General features: G+C 42.3%; 2 protein-coding genes across 2 annotated transcripts; one reads left to right on the top strand and one right to left on the bottom strand.

The window, feature by feature from the left end:
- Positions 1-298: 298 nt before the first annotated feature.
- DNAJC17 (DnaJ heat shock protein family (Hsp40) member C17) lies at positions 299-24,375 on the bottom strand. Its single transcript, XM_048484290.1, has 11 exons — positions 24,167-24,375; positions 19,323-19,392; positions 17,144-17,202; positions 15,415-15,502; positions 15,077-15,159; positions 14,677-14,773; positions 14,198-14,247; positions 13,703-13,780; positions 12,408-12,488; positions 11,255-11,377; positions 299-494 (listed from the first exon to the last, which is right to left on the bottom strand). The coding sequence occupies exons 1-11, from the start codon at positions 24,242-24,244 to the stop codon at positions 381-383; spliced, it is 921 nt and encodes a 306-aa protein (XP_048340247.1). The 5' UTR covers positions 24,245-24,375; the 3' UTR covers positions 299-380.
- On the top strand, positions 2,781-6,238 carry LG02H15orf62 (linkage group 02 C15orf62 homolog). The gene is made up of 2 exons (XM_048484291.1): positions 2,781-3,194; positions 5,404-6,238. The coding sequence occupies exon 2, from the start codon at positions 5,522-5,524 to the stop codon at positions 6,053-6,055; it is 534 nt and encodes a 177-aa protein (XP_048340248.1). The 5' UTR covers positions 2,781-3,194; positions 5,404-5,521; the 3' UTR covers positions 6,056-6,238.
- Positions 24,376-24,515: the final 140 nt, after the last annotated feature.

Below are 24,515 nucleotides of genomic sequence, written 5' to 3'. Positions count from 1 at the left end.
AAGGGACTGGCCAAATGGATCCTTTCAGGTTTGGCCGATGGAAACTAGCTGTTGATACAGAGGGTTGGATCCCATCAGTCTATTCATTGGCATATCCCTCTGGCATAAGGAACTTTCCTCTGACAAGAGACTCTTCCACTAGCATAAGCTCTTGTGTTGTCTTTCCATCTAAGAAGAGCATGCCAATACCAGTCGAATGAACTAGTAACCTCCAACCAATTTTAAAGTCATACATGAAGATTTTTGAATCCCCCAACTAGATATATACCCCTTATTAGTTTTACTCAGGAAAAATGAGTTTTTTTAAAAGGGTATTTATTGACTTTAATTTAAGCAGTATGTGAAAATATAAGAGAATTCTGTTTTTCCTTAAACTATGTTCAAGACTCTTCATCTTCTTGTTTCAACTGCTCAATCAGTTTCTGTCTCTCAGCCGCTTGGCGCATCCGCATCATCACAAGACTTTCATAATCTCGCTCAGACACCACAGAACCCTGGAAAATAAGCGACAGCAGGAAATGTTAGGTGAATTCACTGTTTGCATGTTTGGTAATATTCAAAAGGGAAAAAAATCACAACAGCACACAAGAGAAGTGTCAGAATCTCACACAGCAACACGCAGAATTTATTGGGGCTGCAAAGGAAACATCATGGAGAACATAGTCAAGGGAAAATGAAAAAAGGAAATGGGGAAATACAAGAACAAGTCTCTTGGAGACACCCAAAGCAAAAATTCTGTGAATACTGTTGGAGTTAGCAACAGACTTGGGCCCTATCTCTTTCTCTTAATCTACCATATACCTCACAGGAATGTCAGTGTAAAATAGGAGAAGGAAGAATGATGTATACTGCCCTAGTTTACTTGGAGGAAGGGCAAAATAAACATGTAATAAGATAAAGCTGCAATGGTTGTAGATGGAATTCTTTGCCACATGGAGAGAGCCATCTTAACCTGCAATGGCAGGTCATTCAGTGGCCGAGCCATTATATCTAAAAGAAACCTTTGTCTGCAGAGGCAGCGCACTTCTGAGCACCGGACACTTGAGAGAAACAACCACCACCAGCAGTGGTCATTATCACATCATGCCTGCAAGCTTCTACAGCCATTTGTCTGGCCACTGTTGGAAACAAAACACTTGCCTACATGGAGTTTGATTTCATCTGACTTGGTAGTTTTCATGTTCTGTAAGATATGTAGCTCTCTTACCTATGCCTTCACACCATTTGTTACATGGCACACGAACAATGAAGTCAGGGATGCACTAAATGCTCAGTACATATCCTAAAGGGGGTAACTTTTGTGAGGCAGAGCTCACTTGCTCAGGTATGTAGAAGCCCGTTGAGCAAGGGAGCAGTAACTCACAAAACTGCATTGAAATAAAAGTTGCTTGTCTTTAAGGCGCCACTGGACTTTGGTTTCATTCAGCACAGATTGTCTTGTGTCTTTAAAATGTGTAGCAAAAAAACAACAACAAAAGGACTGTACTCTTACATTTGGATAGCTTCATGGTTAAAAAAGTTAAGTAACCATGTTGTATTCAGCTCCCGTTTCCCACCAGTGATGGCTGAGTTCCTTTGGAAAAGGAATGTGGGGAAGATTCTAACTTTGTTCCCTGTGCTGTTCAAGGATTCCCAGAACTCCTGAAACTGAATTATGGGCAATTTCAAGGGGAATCTGGAAAGGCCTGTCCGCAGAGCTGCGCTCTGCTTGCAGTTCATCGGACATGTTATATTAGTACTGAACAGCCGACATAACTTTATGAGTCAGCTACTGTGATCAGAATGCTTTTAGTTAAGAGGTTTAGATATCAGTATGATATTTCTAAAATATTGGTTCTATTTTTTTTTGCTGAATAATAAACAAATCTTGGCCCAGCAATCACGCTCATGATGCTGTAACCAAATTCAGATGAATTTTTACAAGACATGATTGGCCCTTTTTAGTGTGATACACTAACGCAAAGGTCGGTATAAAGTATTTGGATACCAGATCAATTGGCAAGCTTAACATTGCTCATGATGCCAGGGAAAGAAGAATCTTTATAATTTCTACCTCATCCTTCCCGCAAGGAGCTCAAGGCAATGTGTGCGTCTCCCCCCCGCCCACCCCCGCCACCTACATAATCCTTTGCAGCAGGGGCTTAAACAGAGCAACCAACAAGATCATGGTCAAGGGGGCAATTGAGGCCAGGTCTCCTTAGTCCTCAAATACCACATTGTCAATTATATTCCAAACCAGGGAATGCAAAATAATTATTTGCTTGAGTTCCTCAGGAAACAGTCACTGGATAGGGGGCACTTCAGGTTCACTTTACTTGCTCAATAGACCCCTGAGAAAGAAGAAAAAAGGCTGCATGGAGGGTTCATTACATGTAAGGGAGGAAGCTTTAATGAGGCTCTTACACACAAGAGACTGGATTGCTTTTGATCATCACAGCTTTAAAAAATGTTCAAAGTAGCAATTCAAGTCACTGTTACAAAGTCCAAGTCTATATTTTAGCCATCATGAGAAGAGGTAAATTTCAGCAATCAAGTCAGCCACATTTAAACACTAACACTGAATCCAACCACGGTCCAATGAGGGCTCTTGAAACACTGAGTCTACAAACACGCTGTCATGTTGCTGTAGGTGAGTCATGAATGCTACAATTCTCTCTCATTACCTCACTTCATTTCAACATTATGCAAAAAAGGAATTTCCCATTTCCAACCACAAGTAAAATTACACAAACTCACTTGAACGTAGCAGAAACAGAGATAAACCCTGCTGAGCACTTTTCCCTACATTCCCCCTCCTACAGTAATCACACTGAAGGGTAATATGAAAATGGTTCAAATGTCCCACAGAAATCCAGATTCTCCTGAGGCTCTGTAGCAAGGGTTGGTGCTTCACAGCTCTACACACACCTACTTCCTGCAATATCAGCAATTAACTAATAGTGTAAATCCCAGCTTCTGACGTGATTGAGTCAGCAAGGGCTTGGCACAGAAGGCACACAAGGGAACTGCAGCCTGAAAAGCAAACGAGGAACTGAGCGGAGGCAAATGGAGATTAAAGAGCAACACTGAAAGAAAGGAGCTCAGGAAGAAAAGTGGAGAAGACACAGCCACTGTCCCAAGACTGGAAGCCACTGACACCTGGATGCTTCACTCACAAATCTGCTCCTGGCTCCTTCCCTGGTTAACCTCCCACAGTAAGTAATAACTCCCACATTTGTTCTCCTAAGCTTCCTTGCTATTTTAATGCATACATCTTCTCAGCTTATATTTCTGGTAACAGGTTGTTCTTTTAATGATGGTCAGACAGCATGATAAAGATGACAACTCTTTATCACAGAATATTAAGATGCCCCCGCTACTAATGCTGGGGAAGAAAAATTAAACTGATTCATACATTGAGGTTCCCATGTGGACCTTCACTTATTTGATTTGACAGCTCATGTTAGAAGTCTGGCTCAACAATTTCTTTCTGTGTTAAAGGGATCTATACTGATAAAAGTGGTCTAAAGGCGTAAACAGGGATGAGCAACTGCCAAACCACTGCTTATAATCTGGATTAAGTGGACCAGACAGGTGGAGGAAGAGGTCAAGGACTGACAAATGAGTAGTGAAAAAGTTTAAGGGCAGAGAATACACAGGTAATGTAGGTTGTGAAGATGGTGCGGAAAAATTTGGTTTTACAAAGAGAGGTGAATAAAGAAAAGGAAGTAATAAAGGAACAACAGGCACAAAAAGACACTATGGACAGTATGTGTGCTTGGAAGAGAAACAAAATGGTACAAAATGGTTAAGAGCGGCAGATTCTAATCTGGAGAACAGGGTTCAAATCCCCACTCGTCCACATAAAGACTACTGGGTGACCTTGGGCCAGTCACAGTTCTCTTGGAATTCTTGCCTTCAAAACCTCATGGGGTTGCCATAAGTCAGTCGTGAGGACCACAACAACACACAAAATATTGTGGAAGAAGGGGCACTTTTCCCCACTCAGCCATTTTTACTGCATCAAAAGTCACTGAAAACCATGAAAGAAATTATATTAAAAAAGGACAGAGAGGACAACTAGCTGCAGGGTTGCAGAATCTGGGGTGACAGAAGACTAGTGATAGAAAGATGGTTTGAGGAAATGGTTAAAAAAAAGATCTGCAGATATAATATGGGCTGGGAACAGTCATTAGTCTCACTCACCCAGGGTTCTATATCTCTTTGTGTTCAGCAACTAAAATTGAAACCATCATGGAAAAAGATTGGATCAAGACTTTAACAATGTATCAAACCCTTAAATGGGCGCTGTGTGGTTTCCGGGCTGTATGGCCTGTGGAAACCACACAGCGCCCAAGTGATTCCGGCCGTGAAAGCCTTCGACAATACATTCCCTTAAATGATGCTCCTGCAGGTGTAAAGGTCAAGCACGAAACCTTCATCACTGAGCCTTCTACATGTTTATGTGTTTTGTTTAATTGTGTGTGTGTGTTTAAAGCTGGTTTAAAACATTTTTAATTGCTTGCTGCCTTGGCAACCCTAGAAGAGGGTACAAAAGCAACATAGAAATAGTTCAAAACAAATAAGCATAACCCATTCTGTGCACAGCAAAAAATCATTCAGCTACATCTCAACAGATTGGGATGCTAGAACCATGACCTTCCTAAATTCAAATGCTTTCAAAAATTGTTATTGATGTTCTAAAAACGATCACTGACTTTAAAATACCTAAAAGCTGAAGCCCAGTTTGTATTTGTCATTCTGTATTTGGAAGGGAGTGCTGCAGGCATGCAGTGCTTTCTTGGCAGTATGGTAACCCAGGCTCATTCCGCACATGCATAATAATGCACTTTCAAACTGCTTTCAGTGCTCTTTGAAGCTGTGCGGAATGGCAAAAACCGCTTGCAAACAGTTGTGAAAGTGGTTTGAAACCGCATTATTTTGCGTGTGCGGAAGGGGCCCAAGATAGTTTACTATTCCAGCCATGTTTCATAGGGCCTAGTGGTGGCGAACCTTTGGCACTCTAGATCAGGGGTAGGGAACCTGCGGCTCTCCAGATGTTCAGGAACTACAATTCCCATCAGCCTTTGTCAGCATGGCCAATTGGCCATGCTGGTAGGGGCTGATGGGAATTGTAGTTCCTGAACATCTGGAGAGCCGCAGGTTCCCTACCCCTGCTCTAGATGTTATGGACTACAATTCCCATCAGCTCCTGCCAGCATGGCCAATTGGCAGGGGCTGATGGGAATTGTAGTCCATAACATCTGGAGTGCCAAAGGTTCGTCACCACGGGAAGATTACCTTCAAACACATACTAGTGCATTTCTTACCTAGTGGCTCCTTGAATACTGTTGACACCATGACCAAGAATACCCTTTTGGGAAAGCCAGTCTGTTGTTGCTCTTTTTTCCCTCTCTGTTCCAGGAATTGTTGACAAAGGAGAGGCTCCTGACTTCTACAGCCTCATGTCAGTTGAGACCAAGGTTTGAGGTCTCCTTCACTCTGGAATTGCCAGTCAACAGTCTCTTACTATTTCCTCGCCATGGACACTTGGCAGAGAGGATCCCTCAGGTCCTCAGGCTTCTTCAAGCGTCTCTCACTCCGGAGGCATAAGAAACTGGGCAGTCAAGTAACGATCTTGAACCACAACAGCCGTACGCTAGACTCCAATGAACAATGCAACAAAAGGGAGCTCCTAAGAGACCTGAAAGGAAAGTCAAACTACCTCTCATGTCAGAGTGAGGAAAACCTAGCCACCAAGACACAGCCGCCTCCCAAGCCACCACGGCTGTACCTGGACAGCGCCAGCTGCCCCAATATAATAGACCACACGGATTCGTCCTCCGCTGAAAATTCCTTTCCAAGCACTTCCCGTCACTCTCACAAGTCCACTCAAACACAGTCAGATCTTTTCTGCAAGAACCACCATGTGGACTGGCGCCACTCTGAAACCATCTCGTGGCATGGTACGACTGATCCATCCGACCCTTTCTTTTCTTTCAAATTAGACTTGGGTCCCTCGCTCCTTGAAGACATTCTGCAGACACTCAAAAGCCAGAACTTATTATTGAATTAATTACCACTTTAGCTGTACTATCTAAAACCAAGGGATTAAAAATCCTCCTGAATTACTGGTTCTGCTTCACCATCAGTACACAACCGAAGGTGGACTGTTCCCATTGAGCCTTTTACAGTACACTAACCGGGCAAAAGCACCACCCTGTGTTGGATACCATTAAAACTGATTCAATTCCTTTCACATTTGCAATCATCTCACTTCTGTATCTCAGTGTGTTTCATTCTGGCACGGAAAACCCATGAGCCATTTCAGAGTCCAGAGCAAATATGCACGTGCATGAAGTGTAGATAATTATGTCACTAAGAAGAATTTACATATCTGTTTAAACATCATCACCACAATCTCAGCTAGGTACATCTTAAAACCAAAGCGGTGTCATAAATGGCTAGTTCAGAAACAGAAGGCAGAGCCTTAAAACCAGAAGTAGAAGCAATTCAGAACAGAAAGATTGTCCTCTATTCCAGGGCATACTGTTCCTCATTAATTCTAATTAATGGCTATGTTTAAGCAACTGGAAATTCAATGTAATTATTTCTCTTTCTAGTCATCACAAGGGAAAGGAATTTATAGCAACTGCTTCTACAATAACCATTTGCAAAAAAATGAGCCAGGAAGTGTATATTCCTGCCCATATTAAAAATATTTACTGGGATTTTTTGTGCCACCATCAGCCTCTGTTAGTGTGATTGCTAACATCTCATCTGTGCAATGTGAGGGGACTTGAAGAAAAAGTAATAAGGTTACTGTTTTGCATCACTACTTTAAAGTAAATCCAGCCACTCTGGTCTGCAAGGCTTGCTTATTTGTTCAGATGGCTCCATGGTTGTGCGTCAGGAGTTACTGATTTAGCGTTGTTACCCTAAGTTGACCACTCTTGTTTACATGTAGAATAAATCCTGGCCACATATCTTTGCTCACAGATCAACCTCAGTAGAAAGCCTGCTTGAATTGAATCCTGAACACCACCCATTCTTGCATAGCTGAGATAATGACAGTTGTCATTTAAAGCCAAAGCAAGCCAACAGTTCCCAATTAACCTGGAAGCCTTGCCCTTGCTTCAGCTTCTTGAAACAAGAAACGTAAACAAATCAGAGACAAGAGTTGTCAGGTCTTATTTTCTTAGATTAATAGTTTGGCTGAGCAACTTCTTGGACATGTTAAGCCTTCCTGTCAAGGAACTAACTATATAGTAAGTAACACATCCTCTTAACTAGCATACCAAATGACTCCTACTTTACCACAGGAAAAAGACAACAATCTTAGCCAGCTGTCAGATGCAATAAGCCACAAAGCATTTGCTTCATTTGGATTCATTTGCTTCATCTTTGTAGAAAGTGGTTCTTATCTCACTCTTCTGACACAATCATGTTACTGCATCTTTGTAAATTTATTTTTTTTGCAATTATTTTGTTAATGGCTTTATTAATTGAAAACCACACTGAAGACTGGATAGCTGAAAGGTGGAATATCAACATTTTAGAAGCTTGCCAATCAATAATGCCACTGAATTTTACCTTCTAGAAACATCATGACTACAGTGCACACAAATGTGTACTTGTTAGGTAGACAGACATTAACCAGAAAACTAAGAAGCACATGAAAAAGATAAAACAGAAGCAATCTCACAGCAAGTAGAAATCTGGGGAGAAGGGCTAGAAAGTTTGTGCTTTGTAAATATTGTGGACATTTGAGGTGAATACTAAAATTTAAAGAGGTAAAAAAAGTAACGTAGCTTAAAGAGACTATGGAAGAAAAGTCTGGCATATCTATATAATTTTCTATCGGCTGTACTATTTTTGGTCATAGGAAAAGGATCTTGAATTCAGAGCCCACAGTCCATGTATGGTTCATGAGATATCTTTTGATTGGTTAGGATTTTTGTGCAGTCGCCAGGACCTGAAAATTTATTTTAAGCAATGTTCTCCACTGTAATCAAACCATGTATTAGTTTAATGTATTGTCGAAGGCTTTCACGGCTGGAATCACTGAGGTGCTGTATGGTTTCCGGGCTGTATGGCCGGGTTCTAGCAGCTTTCTCTCCTGACATTTCGCCTGCATCTGTGACTGGCATCTGTGAAACGTCAAGAGAGAATGCTGCTAGAACACGGCCATACAGCCCGGAAACCACACAGCACCTCATGTATTAGTTTGTATACTGGAGGCAGGGCTGTAATTTTGAAGAACTGTGCTATGGGATATTTGTTTTATGTATGTAATTCATACAAGTTGCAGAAGACAGTTTTCTTGGTCTATAATTAAGATTATGGTGGAGAAAGTACTATTTTTAAAGTTCAGACTTCAGTGGATCATTTTTGTTGCCATTTTCAAAAACCCCTCAAGATTTAAAAACAATCTCATTACTTTAGGCCAGTGATTCCGAAACTGGGGTATGCATACCCCCAGCGGAAAGAGCCAGAATATTTGGGGGTATGCAAAAAATCCTACGTAATGGGTTTGCTAATATAGGGATATATTTTAAATGGGTTGCCAAGGGGCATGCAAGTGAAAAGAGGCTGGGAACCACTGCTTTAGGCAATTAACACCTGTTTTGAATATCTGATGCTGGCAGCACTCTGGTTTTCCCAGCTGATTTAGTTTACCAGATTTGGGTGCGATTAGTTTCATGAGAAAACCACAGGCTTCTGACCTGATTAGCCTGAATGATGTACCCACCTAGATTTCCTTAGTTCCTTTAGGTGACTAAAACAACACCGATGAATATGCAAACTTGCTGGAAGCAGAACAAAATATCCTACTGAGTTGCTGCAGGGTGTGAAGGAAAAAATCTTACCAGCTGATGACCTAATAACTGAAGCACTCCTGACAGAAGGGGGCCAACCTGTGCCAGTCCAGCAGGCAGCAGGAGTGGTCTGTCTGAGTAATGTAACTCTCTCACCTCCATAAAGCTAAAGTCCCAAGCACAGTTACCAGGTTATTTTACCCCTTAGTTTAGACATGGTCATCCTTTCCAGCAGTAACTGCTGCAGTTCCCAGTCACAATAATCTGTTATGGAAACAATCCAAGGCCCCTTCCGCACACGCAAATTATTTGTTTTCAAACCACTTTCACAATTGTTTGCAAGTGGATTTTGCCATTCCGCACAGCTTCAAAGAGCACTGAAAGCAGTTTGAAAGTGCATTATTCTGCGTGTGTGGAATGAGCCCAAGAAAAAATAAGTCTCGAGCCAAAGATTTCACAAGAAAGAGTATTCAAAACCAGAATTCTAGGAGTAGGCTCCAGAATCTAATAGAAAGACTAGATAGGAAAGTGGGAGGGGCCTTTTGGCTGGATCATCTGTTCTTCTGTTCTAAAAAAAGAGGGTGGGGGAGACACAGACAACTGATATGGACCTGCTAGTGATAGGATATCTTACCTTCGCACCCCAAAATCTGCAGCTTCTGCTTGATTCCATCCCATTTAGATCAGCCAGTTATAGTACTGTTCCCTAATACACTCCAGGTATGATTATCTGTGGTTGTAAAGATCCACAACTGGCAGAAATGGTGCCCTTTGCTAAAACACCCCTAAGTGTACCTTTGCTAGAATTGCAAAAGACCCAAACAATCATTCAGGAAGCAGCTTTGCAAGAATGGCCACTTGGAATTAAGCACAGAGAAACTTGCTGGCAAGCCAAGGGAAGAAAGAAATAACAGCCTTTTCTAAGAAGCTACCAGAACACCTGCTTAGTAAGGACACAACTGTCACACATTGCTGGAAAAGATTTGCAGGCCCACATGTAGAGAGAAGAGGAGGACCGATTGTGGCAGTGAGTTCTGAAGAGAGCAATAGGGGCCATGCATAAAGGCTGGGGTGGGGGGAGGACCTTCCACAGCCAAACTGTCTAAGAACTATCGCTCCACATATATAGCTCAGATCAGTATTTTTAAAATTATGTTTCCATAATCCCTACCCCCACCCAAGTTGCAAAAATTTATCTTGTCTGTTTCATCTGTGAACCCTTTAAAGGACACAAATGTTTGTTTCCTTCACAAATTAGCTGCCCTGAGCCCTTAGTGCAGTGATGGCGAACCTATGGCACGGGTGCCAGAGGTGGCACTTGGAGCCCTCTCTGTGGCCATGCGCACACAGAGTTTGTCATGTGGGGGGCGGAAAATCACACACACCCCCCACACACACATCTAGGCTGGCCTGGGCCACTGAGCATGACATGCGCGCACTGAAATGAGCAGGGAGGACTCGGCTGGCGGGCCTGGTGCCTGTGCTCCAGGTGGCTGCTGCCCGAGGGGGTGGGGCGCAGAGGAAGCAGAGATGTTACAGAGGCACAGAGCGATGTATGCAAGACTTGCTGGAGGCTAGAACAGGCTGGCCCCTGCTCGAGCAGGTGGGATGGAGGAAGAGGGAGCCAACCATTTTTTTCTAAACCAAAACCTCAGCATTCAGGTTAAATTGCTGGATTGGCACTTTGTGATAAATAAATGGGGTTTGGTTTGCAATTTGGGCACTCGGTCTTAAAAAAGTTCGCCATCACTGCCTTAGTGTATGGCAGGCTACGGATACAAAATAGAATGTATTCTTTACTCTACTAAAACAGAAAAAAGTATTTTCCTGCCCTCGACAGAGAAAAACTAGAATAATTTGTCTATCCATAAATGCTATTACAAAGTTACTACAAGCCAAATTCAAATGTAAAGTGGTTTCAACAAATACCCTCCTCTTCTAAGTGATGATATTTTCTCATTGACTTGTTTTATATAGAAGATGTGGAAGGAGTGTAGTGAGCATGCTGGTTTCTTGTGAACAGTGAGACGTTCTGTCATACAATGAGAGCTTCCCACTGTGGAAGAATCTTATTGTGGAAGAACCTTCTTTCTTTGAGAAGATCTGAACATTCATTTCTTCCTAAGGCTCCTGCTTCTTCAGCTGCACATCAACTGTAATATGACAGACATTACAAGACACTGCAAAGGTTCCTCTCTGTTCACTGTAGTTATTAGTGTCAATTAGTGTCCTAGTAAAGCATGGCTACACAAACTCTTAATATCCAACCAGATTTAGGTTTCAATTAGAACCCATTCACAAATTTTAAAAAACTCAGCATTTTTCAATGTTACAGAGTAACATCTACCAGGACAGAAATACAAAGATAGACACCGTAAAATTTTGCTACTGCCAGTACTAGGTACAGTTTGAATGGATACATTAAAAAATTAAGTAGGATGGTGCCTTTTTCTTACCTTGGTTATTCGTGGCTGGATGGAGCCATCAGAAAACACTGTGCTGTTCTGCGGCTGGCCCTCTAGCCAGGAGATCTTTAGAGGATTGCTTATCAAGCCAACTTCATTCTTTACTGCCATCTCCTACCAAATAAACACAGTGTGCCATAGCAACCTCTGTTCATTTCATTGATCCACACTTCCCAATCAAATGCCAGCAAAAAGAAAAATAGCCACAGGTCAAGTAACTAAATTGCAGAGCTGGGCGAAACACAAAAACCTTTTACTTCAAAACTTCTCCTTTCCAACTCCTGTCTGAAAAGCTTGATCATTATGATGGAACTGTAAACATTCCCACAACAAGAGAGACAAGGGTGCATCTCACAGGGCTCTTACATGGTACAGGAAGTTTCTGCCACATCAGCTAAAGCACATCATTTATCACATATTCTACATGCTAAGTCAGTCAGGGAAGAAGCTGCCAACAGGATCTGCTACAGAACATGGACATTATATTTTACCCCATTATTTTTGGCATTAAAAATGCACTGTCCTAAATAGAACAGCTCAGATTGTGGGGGTGATTTCTGACAATCGAAGGGCACTCATTGTGTTGGTGGGAGCAGAGGCGTACTTGGGCTCGCAAGGTCTCCTGGGAAGTGTGGTTCCCACCACGCCATTTTCACCCTGAAGGGAAAAGGCCATTTCTCCAGCCTGCACTGTTTCACAAAGGTAAGTGTGTGTATGGTGTGTGTGTGCGTGCGTGCGTGCGTGCGTGCGTGCGTGCTGCGAAAGGGAGGTGCTGCAAGGGGAAGGGGGGGCGACCCCCCCGGGCACGGCCCAAGTGCAACGCGCACCCCCCGGCCCCCTGGTAGCTCTGCCTCTGGGTGGGAGGGGGCATTTTTACTCTCACTGTAGACCCTCCTTTTGGCTCCATACTTCACAGGAAGTTCCCCTGACTCTAGGGAAGCTTAAAAGGCTGCACTGGGGGGAGGAGGCAGCAAAATCCTGCTTTACAAGGTATGCCTCACTTGGATAGTCTTGTAGGATCCAAACCGTTACATTCCATAGCCAACAAGCTAACTCTATCCTCTTTCCTAAGTATCAGTAGAAACCTCCTCAATTACCCCAAACACTTTGGTGCACCAAGAAATTCTTTAGTCAGAACACTTACCGCAGCTTTCACTGTGGCAAATTCAACAACTGCACTTCCAGTCTTCTTGCTTGAGATCACTAAATTCAGAACCTCGCCATACTGCCAAAAATCAAGAAAAGTAAAATCAGAGATAGTTCTAGAGGAGAAAGCTCTAAATTGTGAAAATAAAAGTTCTTGCAAAATTTTACAGAAAGTAAGATTAGGAACAGTACTGGAAATCGAATACTAATATTTTTCTTAAAATATACTGCAGAATCACAGAAGAATGCCAATTACAAAATCCTTTTGCAGATATTACTATAGTGGTCAGAGATTCCGAAGAGATCACTGTTAAAAAGAATACACCATGGCTATTAGAAGACCCACATACTCACATATTACTCACGGTTCAGATTAAGACCATGTGAAACAACAAACTGAAATCAGAATTCAGTCTTGTTCTCAATTATTTTTCAGCAAAAAGAATATCTACTCTCAGAGATGAAGAAAGTTCTATCCAACTTGCCTACTGGTTGCTTAGATCATTTTAGTAATCACAAAGGAAGCAATCAGAATGTAAGTCACTCTGAATATGTAAAGTGCCCACCTGGTGATTGTACTATGCTTTGCCATTCCCCTCCCGGCTTTAGCTTTAGGTTCGGTTGCCATCGATAATAATTAGTATGGGTTTTATGATGTTGCTGCTGTGCTGTGTTTTAAGGGTTTTAATGTTGTTTGGATTCTGATACTTATTATGTATTGTTTTTGTTGTTTCTTCTTGTACACCGCCCAGAGCCCTTCGGGGGTGGGCAGTCTAATGAAGAAGAAGAAGAAGAAAAAGAAAAAGAAAAAGAAAAAGAAGAAGAAGAAGAAGACGACGAAGACGAAGACGAAGACGAAGAAGAAGAAGAAGAAGAAGAAGAAGAAGAGAGGAGGAAGAAGGAAGAGAAGGAAGGAGGAAGGAGGAGGAGAAGAAAAAGGAGAAGGAGGAGAAGAAGGAGAAGGAGGAGGAGGAGGAGGAGGAGGAGAAGGAAGAGGAGGAGGAAGAGGAGAGGAGAGGAGTTGCCAGCCTGGCAAGATCTGGCTATACTGTACCATTCCACTTCCCTTAAGTCACTCTACCAGAAGCCATTTAGGAACCTTTCTGCAGGAATGCTGGTTATAGGAAATCACAATTCCTAATCATGCCGTTCCTCACTAACAAAGAATGAGGAAACATATAATGACCAAGGTGGGTCCACATAACCTTCTGCGTAAATTTACACCAAATGTTTTTGCTTGATCATACAAACTATTAGGCAAAACAAAGATGAAAGAGAAACATGGAACAAGACCTTTTGTAGGATTTGCAGGAGAACTTCTTTTGAATAGCCTCCTTTTGTCTCATCTTCTTTCTTGCACTTCCATCTTAGCTAATGGGGGTGGGGGAGGAAGAGTTTAAATGGTTAGTTTTGCCCAAACTAATGCAAGAAATCTAGTATCTAGCAGAATTTTTATGCAGATAAACAGATACAAGACTAGGAAAGAATTCACATTGCAAAACATATGAAAATTACTACATACATCAAGTAGCATCTACAACCTGTCAGTATCCCAAGTCACAGACACTTAACTTCTAATTACCTTCATCTTAGTGCCTAGATTCTAGATTAAAGTTCAAGGAACACATTAAGGTGAGGTAAGTGACAACTCCAGTAAGCAGTGAGGATGCCAGAGGCAGTCCAGCTTTCTGTAAGTCTGGAGGCGATCCACATGGCTTCTACTGATGGAATGATAAGTTATAGGTGGCTCATCTCTCTTCATAGCTCAAGTTTTTTGGAATGTCTTACTTTGAGCTTGGGGGTTCCTTTGCCTTCTTCTCTATAACCATCTTGTTTGCCTCAAAAAAAGAGGGGGGAAAAGGAAGACTTCAGTGACAACCACTCCAAGTGTAAATCACAACTTCCATTTTACAAAATGAAGACATTCATGTAATCCTGTGTTCTGGATCTCTGTACTTTGATTTAATTTCTCTGAACATACATTAATCCTCAACACTTGCCTCTTTTGAAAGGGGATACACAGATTCAAGAGGGGGATGCCAACTGCCTGAGGTTACATGGGGAATCAAAGGCACCACCTGGAAAAACTGTCCTTTTTAATGCATTAGTTGGGAGAATAAGTTTCTGACTGTGAAGCTTCATAGCAAGACAAGGAAGGAGTGATTATTTCTAGAGGCATACCCGTTAACAATAGGCTCCTTTGAGCATCAGATAAGGGCATATTCCAACCCCAGATGAACAGGACAGAGGTTCTTGCATGGCTTTACCTCGTATTCTCTGCTCTCTCTCAAGTTGAATTTGCTCCTGGATGAGTCTTTGCTGTTCCTCCAGTTGGCGGGATCCCTCTTCACGAAGCCGTAGGATCTGGGAAGAGAGGCAGAACGCAAAAATGGTGGCTATGTTGCCCAAAAGTTGACTTTATATCCTTTTTCAATGAAGACTATTTATAGCATATAAGATAAATAGCTGTGAAAAGTCACTCAGCATTTTGTCTCATCAACAACTAAACCCCCTTATGCTGGCCTTAAGCCCAAGGCCCCAGCACCTTCTAGTCCATATATCTTATTTATCATTGGCTTTCTGCTCACCATCTGGGCTGTATAAATAGATCTATTTCCATACCCATGTTTTATCAAGCTATTATATTGCTTGGCAAGCCAGTTTTACCTCTTCTTCTAATGTCCTGGTTATCCGGATCTCCTCCTCCTTGCTGACCTCAGCCTGGGCTTGTCTTTCCCGGGCTTCAAGGTCTGGAAGAAAAATTGCACAAGTTCAGCAAAATCCAAACAGCATTTGACTGGAAACGATTTCAAATAGTGCCAATCTTTGCTAATTGCAGGGAGCTTTTCACAGAAGCCACCACACCACTGTAATCGGCATTTAGCTCTTTTGAAAAAAATTATGAAAAGTTTATGAAAAAACTCAATTTATGAAAAATTATAAATATTAACAAATAAGGATCCCAGCAACTGGGCCTTTACTTTTTATATACTCTTATTACATACCAAGCTTGACTTTTTTCCTCCTTTCATCAAGCTTCTCAGTTCTTTCTGCTGCCTGTTTCTTGGCTTTTCTTACTTTATCATATGCTGCCTGTTGAAGTAGCAATAAGATAAAAAGTAATAATACATGGGAAACACTAAACTCCAGCAAGAAAAGTCTGGCTGTTGTGGGTTTTCCGGGCTGTGTGGCCGTGGTCTGGTAGATCTTGTTCCTAACGTTTTGCCTGCATCTGTGGCTGGCATCTTCAGAGGTGTATCACAGAGGGAAGTCTGTGTCCAGTGTGTAACAGACTTCCCTGTGTGATATACCTCTGAAGATGCCAGCCACAGATGCAGGCGAAACGTTAGGTACAAGATCTACCAGACCATGGCCACACAGCCCACAAAACCCAACACAACCAGTTGTATCCGGCTATGACAGCCTTTGACAAGAAAAGTCTGCTAGATGGCATTCAAACCCTATGCATATTTAACAACAAGGGGACACCAGCTTACATTTTTTCTGCCCCTAAGAATCTTAGTCCTTCAGCCCAAAGCAGAGCCCCTCCGGCAGCCAAGGACTGCATTGCCCTGCCAATTCCAGAGGGCTTTCCAGCAGCGCAGGAAGAAAAAAAAGCCAACTTCTCCCACAGCTGGACAGCCCACCAAAGGGTTTAATGGACTTATACAGCCCAAAAGGGTAGCCTAAGTCCAGGTCCTGGGCTGCACCGCAACTAGCTGCAAACCTGGGATGAAAGCCAACTAATGTTGGTTCCACCCCCTGAAATGCCCTGGCATGCACCCTTCCCCCACGCTGGTGCAGCTCCATGGCAGCCCAGACTTCCAGGCTTCGCCGCTGTGGAGCTGCAGGATGGTTAGCCACTGGCGCCTTTGTTCCCTCTACTGGAATGGGTGTCCCTTTTGCTGGCAGAGGCGGCAAATATGTCAGCAAAGCTTCATGCTGCCTCCACAAGTGGATTTGGGTGCCCCCATCTGGATTGGACCATCCAAATCTGTGGTGGAGAAAGGAAAGCCAGTCCATGGAGACATTAAGGATGGATCCTAAACCATAAACAGTGGAAGAAGTTCCACTGAAATAGGACTTACTGCCAAGTAAGCTTTTTTTGATTGCACTGTTCATTACATAAGATATGTAGCAAGACTTTGCACACTGAAAAATGAGACATATTATAAAAATGGTTTGAAGTACTTCTGAGTCCACATCTGGCTCACTGATAAAGACCATATGCATCTCCATAGGCAGCACGCAGGGCTGATCTATGGTGAATAACTAAGGTATCGGCTAAATTACATTTAATTAATTGAACTGTTGACAACAGATGTGTGGTTTGATCAATGACTCAGATCCAAAGTATGGGTGTGCATGTGGCCAAAAGAATTTTGGCTGATCCTTTTTCCAGCAGCCATTCCCACTACAGAGAGACAAGTTAAAGAAAAATGTCCTCTCCTTTGGATTTCCAAGAGGAAATAGTATTTTTTTTCCAATGAAAGATACGTATTTTTTGAAACCAAAGATGTTTTACCTAAGGGAAATGAGTGAAACACAAAAGCAAAAAGATTTTAAAACTTTGAAATTAATTTGAAAATAAATCTTTCTTGTGCCAATTATTACTTTCTGTATCATTATTCTGCTGCTTGGTAATGTTGATTCTTTAAGCTTTTCTACTCTCAAGAAAGAACTCCTAGAATATTGTGAAACAGAACATTCTTATTGTGAAACAGAACAACTCACCCTGGCTGCTGCATCTGTTAGAACTGCCAACGCCTGAGACAACTGATGAAAGAGCTCAGCTGGGAAACAGAAAATTAACACATTAAATACAATGTCATAGGAAAGCAAATCTAATTTCTGATTATGCAATTGAAACAGGAAACTCCCTTTGCTACTGCATTCAAAGCTAGCTTTACCTGTGGAAAAAGAATTTCATAGAACTACTACCCACGACATATTCCAGACAGCCTTATTGCTGCAGTTTGGATGCCTTTGTTAATCGGATTACTTCAGAGTTTCCTCACAACTCTGTTGCTAATCCCTTGCTGGGCCAGTTTTCTCCTGTGTCTTTACCAATGTTTCTGAAACCTCCTTTGTGTTAATGTTTTCCTCAAATTCAGCCCACCCCTACACCCCTCAGCACCATTTTGTGCTGTATGGAGTCCAGAAGCAGCTACACAGCTATGCGTTTGGAATGACTTCATAAGATAAGGCAGGTGTTAAACCAGTGTGGGTATTACCCCTTCCCCGCCCCCCCATGCATTGTGTGCCATTCCAAATTTTTAATCCAAAAGAAAGATGGCATTTTGTCCTTCCGATGTATTGAGAAGACAGAGCAAGGACACATAATGTGGACATTATTTTTAAAAAAACGTGAATCCATCAAAGTACATCCTTTGAAGAGTACTATTAGTCACTGGCAGTCATCAAGGGGATGACATTGCCACAGCATGGAACCCAAACTGGAAAATAGCACCAATGATGAATGAGGATGAAGTTATGCAGGCAAGGATGGCCGCAGCCTTAGGGATGTGTGTGTTAAGGTGGAGATGGAAATCAGCAAATATGACTTGCCAGAAACTCCGGGAAAAAAACCCAACTGATGGAAATTCATTTGTATCTGTGAAGGATTTGAAAGAGGTTTATTCTTTTACCTCAGCCACAGTAACATTATCTTCTGTGTCAACCCCAGACACTGTTCTTGGTCTCCTTCTCTGTCTTTTCTCCTGTTTCTAAGCACTAGCAGAAGTCAGACTCACCACTATCCACACATGGAAGAAGTATTTTGCATTGGCACACAGCCAGTGTGGTGTAGTGGTTAAGAGTGATGGAATCCAAGCTGGAGAACCAGGTTTGATTCCCCACTCTTCCACATGATGGCAGACTCTTATCTGGTGGACTGGATTTGTTTTCCCCACTCCTCCACAAGAAGACTGCTGGATGAACTTGGGCTAGTCTCTTCAAACTTTCTCTTCAAACCTACCTCACAAGGTGCCTTTTGTGGGGAGGGGAAGGAAGGAGATTGTAATCTACTTTGAGTCTCCTTACACGAAAGAAAAGCAGGGCATAAAACCAACTCTTTTCTTTTTCTTCTTTTTAACTGCATTCTACTGAAATAGCACTATAGTGGATGCCTGCGTACAGTCACACAAATGCTTTGAGTTGAGGAGATGCGTACAGGAAAACAGAAAAAAGACACAGAGGAAAAGAGTAGAGGAAAACCTCCTGTGTAGATCCCCCATTTCCAATGTGCTACATCAAGAGCTATTTCAGCACCAAGGAAACAACAGACCAGCGTTACAGCTTGGAACATCTATATAATATGGTAAGTCACTGTATAATCTGCGATAATGGAAGAATCAAACCACATAAAGGAGTATGCTAGAACTTAAATACCCATTTAAACTGCAATGCTTGCACCTTGTGATGAAAACTCTAAAAAAGTAAACAAACAGTCCTTAAATGATCTATTTCTAAATGTACAATCATAGAGCAGCCTGGTGAGATTCTTTCAGCATCCTTGCCAAATATTGTGAGTTTGCCATGAAATCTAAAGTCTGTAAACTCTTGCGAAATTTGGAGAAATTTGGTTATTCTAAAGCATTATAGCAGTGCTCTCTTCTGTCACTTGTAGCTCTCTTCAAAATATACAAATGACTTCTAGATCATAAATTGAAAATGGAAATAAAGGAACTCTCTTGGGATAAATTAATTCCATAAATAACCCCATGCAAACTGCCAAATGGGCTTCTAAAATACTCTCCACAATGTACGTTCTCCTTTCTAATGAATCTGCCTATAGATAAATGCACAGAAACTGCTATGTGTTTCTGGATAAACCTACATGCTCCTAGTGGACACCCATGAAAAAACACAAAATAGCAAACAGCAAACACTTTCCACTAAGGCTGCTAGTTACCTGCTTTGGGATTATCTGGATTTTTATCTGGATGGCAAGTCAATGCCTTTTGTCTGTAGGCTTTCTTAATCTGTAGAAAAAGAATTGAGAGATTTAACAATGTGACCAACAGATCGAGGTAGCATTCCAAGTACAGTAAACAAAGAAATGTCAACAAAAAGATCAGAAAAATGTATTGTGGAAGGCTTTCACGGCCGGACTCAACTGGTTGTTGTGGGTTCCCATCTTGTTCCTAACTTTTCTGTGGCTGGCATCTTCAGAGGTGTATCACAGAGAGAAGTCTGTTACACACTGTGTATGTAACAGACTTCCCACTGAGTGTGTAACAGACTTCTCTGTGATACACCTCTGAAGATGCTAGTGACAGATGAAGGCGAAATGTTAGGAACAAGATCTACCAGACCACAGCCTCACAGCCCGGAAAACCCACAGCAACCAACAGATGGATAGGTTGTTGTCACTGAGGGCCATTTCACTCTCCATAAGTAAACATGTAGGGCCGTGGTGGCAAACCTTCGGCACTCCAGATGTTATGGACTACAATTCCCATCAGCCCCTGCCAGCAGGCCAATTGGCCATGCTGGCAGGGGCTGATGGGAATTGTAGTCCATAACATCTGGAGTGCCAAAGGTTCGCCATCACTGATGTAGGGTATAGAAAACAAAACCATGTCCTAAAAACACACACACAGGGATTTCTGCTGATTTCATGTTTTAGAAAGACAAAAAGTCCTTCAAATCTAGTATCCAGTTTCCAAAAGTGGCTAGTCACATGTCCATAAGCAAGGCATGAAGTAAACAGTCCTTCCCCACTATATGATTCCTGCTTCTGGTGGAGTTATTTTGCCCCTGAACAGAGTATCATTTCAGTAAGCTAATTTTTATTTATTTGTTTGTGTATTCATTTACTATGCCACCCCTCCCCACCCCTATATAGATATATGTATACACACACACATTTAAAAGCATCTAAAAATCAACAAAACATACTACTAGATCCAAGCGGCAGTACCTTTCAATTCATAAGATGAACAAATTACAACAACCATAACTTCCAGGGGTCCTGATGACTAGATGAAAGTATTAGACATCAAAGATTGGAAGGGAGGCCTAAATAGTTAACTGTAGCTGCCTCATCCAAATGTGTGAGCAATAGCTCTGTCTTGCAGGCCCTGTGGAACTGCCTACAGGCCAGCTGGCAGGGGCCCTGAGATGCTCCTCAGGCAGAAATCAGGTTCCCACTGAAAGCTGACCTTGGCCCTGGTTGATGCAGGCCAGATTTTCTTGGGGCTGGGGAATACCAATAAGCTCATATTCACCGAGTGGAGCGATATTTGGGGAGGGTACTGGGAGAGACGGTCCTGTAAGTATGGCAGTCACAGACATTTAGGGCTTTGGACATTAGTTCAAGAACCTTGAATCTGATTCGGTGCTCCACACAAGACCAGTGCAGCTGCTGGAGAACAGGTTGTATACGTGTTTGCCACAAGGACTCCATAAGGACTCTTGCTGCTGCATTCTGGATGAGTTGGAGCCTCCGGAGCAGACCCAAGATAGCCCTGAATAGAAATTGCAGTAGCTCTTAGGGCTTCTAGGAGAGCTAAATCTACATTGCATGGGATTTCGGCGTGGTTGGGGACTTCAGACTGAGAGAGATAGGTGCCAGATGTTTCACCTGGCGCAGATGAAAGAATGCTACCCAAGTGATATATGCTACCTGGGCCTCCATAGTCAAGGATGACAGACAGACAGACGGGGGAGAAAGATATCAATTCTAGGACACAGTCTCCTTCTTCACTCAATTATGCACATTCAGAAAAAAAATTAACTGGAGCCTTTATGAAAAAGGTTAAGCAATATTTTACTTAAAAACATTTTCTATTTCATAAAATACAGTTATTTTAACTGCAAAAAAAATAGTTAAGTATCCAAATATGATGACTCAAAGCATCTTTTGTTATTGTAATCTAAACGTCGGCTTTGCTTAAGATATACTTATTCTCATCAAATATGTCCTTTGACTAACCCAACATGCTCCAAACTTATATCTACTTACAATGTCAACACCTACAGGAAAGCACAAGTTACAAAATCTTAAAATCAAAGGCAAAATAGAAATAGATTTTGCCTTTGGAGGGAAAAATTTCAACTTTTTAAAGTTAATCTCATTTAATCAGAGTTTAATTTGAGCCAAGGTTTATCCCAGATGCATTTTCAGTTCCTGAAATACTCGAGACAATGAAACAGCTTTGTTGGTGAACTAAGCACCTTTTTCTTCACTGCTATACAACAATCAGTCCCTGTTAGGTGGGTGGGTAATGCATTCTTTTTCAAGACAAAGCTCCTTTGACCAACTGTGTGAGATACAAATTCACTGAGTCCAAAGCTGCTTTCACACAGTGCAACTAAGGCTCCTATTCTTTAGAAAGTTGGTTTAATCTGATGAACTTCCTTGCCTGCTACATAGCCTGCTCAATAGCACAAAGGGAAGAAAAAAGCAGCCAATGCAGACTCCACACCTATTACCCCTGTAAGAGTAGGCTAGATAGAGGAAAAATGCCAGTGCCTTTCCTAAGGCCACCCAATAGAGCTTTATAGCTAAACTGAGATAAAAACCTGAGGTTTACACATCTAATCTAACCAGTTACTATATTACAAAGGCTTTTAAGCACAGCAGTTGTTCAAAGCATAAGCCACAACCCCAAATTCTCCATTTCAGCTCTATGTGGCTTGCAATAGAAGAATAACAAGTAATGAGCCTGTGGTGATTTGAAAGGGAAATACAATTGGGGAATAAAAGACTGGGAGATTCCCCAATCCTACAGTACAACTGTGTGAGACCACTGACTTTTAAGGTTAGATGAGACACATTCCCTTCACCTCACCCTAAGAACATAAGAATGAGCCTGCTGAATCAGACCAAAGTCCATCTAGTCCAGCACTCTGCTACTTGCAGTGGCCAACAGGTGCCTTTGGGAGCTCACATGCATGGATGGTGCTAAGAAAGCAATGGCCTTCTGCTGCTAAGTTGCCTCCTAGAAATAAGCTGGTCTGCTAAAGGCATTTTGCAACTTGCTCAGATCAAGGAGGGATTCTAAGATTGATAGCCGTAGATCGACTTCTCCTCAAAAATTCTGTCCAAGCCCTTTTTAAAGCTATCCAGGTTAGTGGCCATCACCACCTCCTATGGCAGCATATTCCAAACACTAATCACATGTTGCGTGAAAAAAAATGTTTCCTTTTATTAGTCCTAATTCTTCCCCCCCAGCATTTTCCAAATGTATGCCCCCCTGGTTCTAGTATTTGTGGAGAAAGAGAGAAAAAGTTCCCTCTCTGTCCAACATTTTCTACCCCATGCATCATCTTTTATAGGACTTCAATCATATCCCCCCTCAGACATCTCCCGCTCGAGAGGCTCTTTTATAGGATTGAAGTCTATGCAAAGGCAGTGATGCATGAGGGTAGAGAAAATGTTGGATACAAGAGAGAAACTTTTTCTCTCTCTCTCAAGCAATACCTAGAAGGTTTCAGAGGGCATACATTGAAAATGCTGAAAGAATAATATGGGAGCTAATAAAAGGAAACATTTTTCACGCAACGGTGATTAGTGCTCTTGGAATATGCTGCCACAGGAGGTGGTGGATGACCACTTTATCTGGATAGCTCTTAAAAAAGGGCATTTTGGACAGTGATTTGTATGGAGGAGAAGCTCAGATCTCTGGCTACCTAATCTTGATTCTTTATGCGCTGCAGCCTCTCCATTGATAGGGGGAAGGGTGCTCCAATCCCTCAATCATCCCTGCGTTGCCAGTCTTCCTCTTCGCACTCTCTTTCTATCTCCTCGATATCCTTTTTGAGATGTGGTGACCACAGCGACTACTACCACAGCGCAAATACCCTACAGAGCTGACTACTAATTACTGGAATTCAGAAGCTGCTCATTTAGCTCCAAATATGAGAAATAAATTTTGGAGATAGGGCCAGCCCTGCCTGTGATAGCCAAGCCATTAAGGATCAAACCTGTACTTACATACATATCTCCAGCCTGACACTTGTTTCTTTGTCATGCCAGAGCACAATGGGACATGGGAATATGGGGAAAGTGAGATGGAACTCTGGAGTTTGGTTTTTTGTAGAAAGCAAAAAAGAGGAGAAAAAAATGCAGCAGGGCAAGGAGACAGCAAGAGAAGAGGAAAACTTCCACAGGGGCAGAAGAGAATCCATTTAAGGCCCAACACATTTCAAGTTAGCAAGACTCATCGTCAGGGCACCTGCCATTCAAAACATTTTATATAGCCCTACAAATTGTCAGATTATAAGATTGTTTTAGTAGTTATGAGCATCACCCAACTTAGTTGCCCCTGAAGAAGTGCTGAATCAATTTCTTCCAAAGAACTACTTAAATAACAATATTACAGTCAGGCAGTTATATAAAACAGAAGTCCAACAGCACAGTAGGGACTAACAAAACGTACACTGGAATAATTTTTAGGGTCTTTATGGTGTCATTGTATTCCTGCTTTATTTTGCTGCTACAGACTAACACAGCTGTAGAACCTGACAGACAGTTTTGTAGCACTGTTTGAAGACATTTTCTGCTTCTGATTCAAAACCTGTTGGGCCTTGACAAACGGATTGCTGACTAGGCCGTTTTTGAAGGCTCCTAACCATTCCTTTCATATTATTGGGATACGGGCCTTCCTAAGGTGGCCAACCCCGGGTGGGGAAATTCCTGGAGATTTAGGGGTGGAGGACGGGGAGTCGATGTTTGGGAAGAAGGAGGACACCAGGGGTCCCCGCCCCACTTTAGCCTTAGCCCCAGCAGTTCCATAGCGCCTTCCTGACCTCTTTATCCACCGCTTTCTCACCAACTCCCAACAACTCGTACAAGTCCAGCTGCAGCAGATCTTTATCAACCGCCATATTTTCTCACGGTCTAATTCGGCTTCTCAGGCTGAAGACACTTTATTCCAGGCCCGGCACCACTATTAGCCCGGCCGCTTCTTCTGGCAGTCTTACTCTTCCCGTGGGCTGTTGGGAAATGTAGTCTTTTCCTCCTGCGAACTTACTGTCGCTATACTCCACAGTTTAGAGCTCCTTGAACTACAACTTCCATCATGCCACACTCCATTGACGGGGTTGGAATAACAAATACTCCCAGCAGACATCGCGCAAGAGGAAAAAAGGTGTTATT

The sequence above is a fragment of the Sphaerodactylus townsendi genome, linkage group LG02, assembly GCF_021028975.2.
Source record: "Sphaerodactylus townsendi isolate TG3544 linkage group LG02, MPM_Stown_v2.3, whole genome shotgun sequence".
NCBI classification, from domain to species: Eukaryota; Metazoa; Chordata; class Lepidosauria; order Squamata; family Sphaerodactylidae; genus Sphaerodactylus; species Sphaerodactylus townsendi.
This window is presented reverse-complemented; position numbering and strand designations above follow the sequence as displayed.

Bases quoted from the DNA above. Each gene is read 5' to 3' on its own strand.
- LG02H15orf62 (XM_048484291.1), top strand. From the start codon at position 5,522: ATGGACACTTGGCAGAGAGGATCCCTCAGGTCCTCAGGCTTCTTCAAG.
- DNAJC17 (XM_048484290.1), bottom strand. From the start codon at position 24,244: ATGGCGGTTGATAAAGATCTGCTGCAGCTGGACTTGTACGAGTTGTTG. The intron at 13,781-14,197 runs GTAAGACATTCC...CACCCCCATTAG, and splicing joins AAGGAACCCCCAAGCTCAAA to CTAAGATGGAAGTGCAAGAA. The intron at 12,489-13,702 runs GTCTTGTTCCAT...GATTTTTGGCAG, and splicing joins TCCTGCAAATCCTACAAAAG to TATGGCGAGGTTCTGAATTT.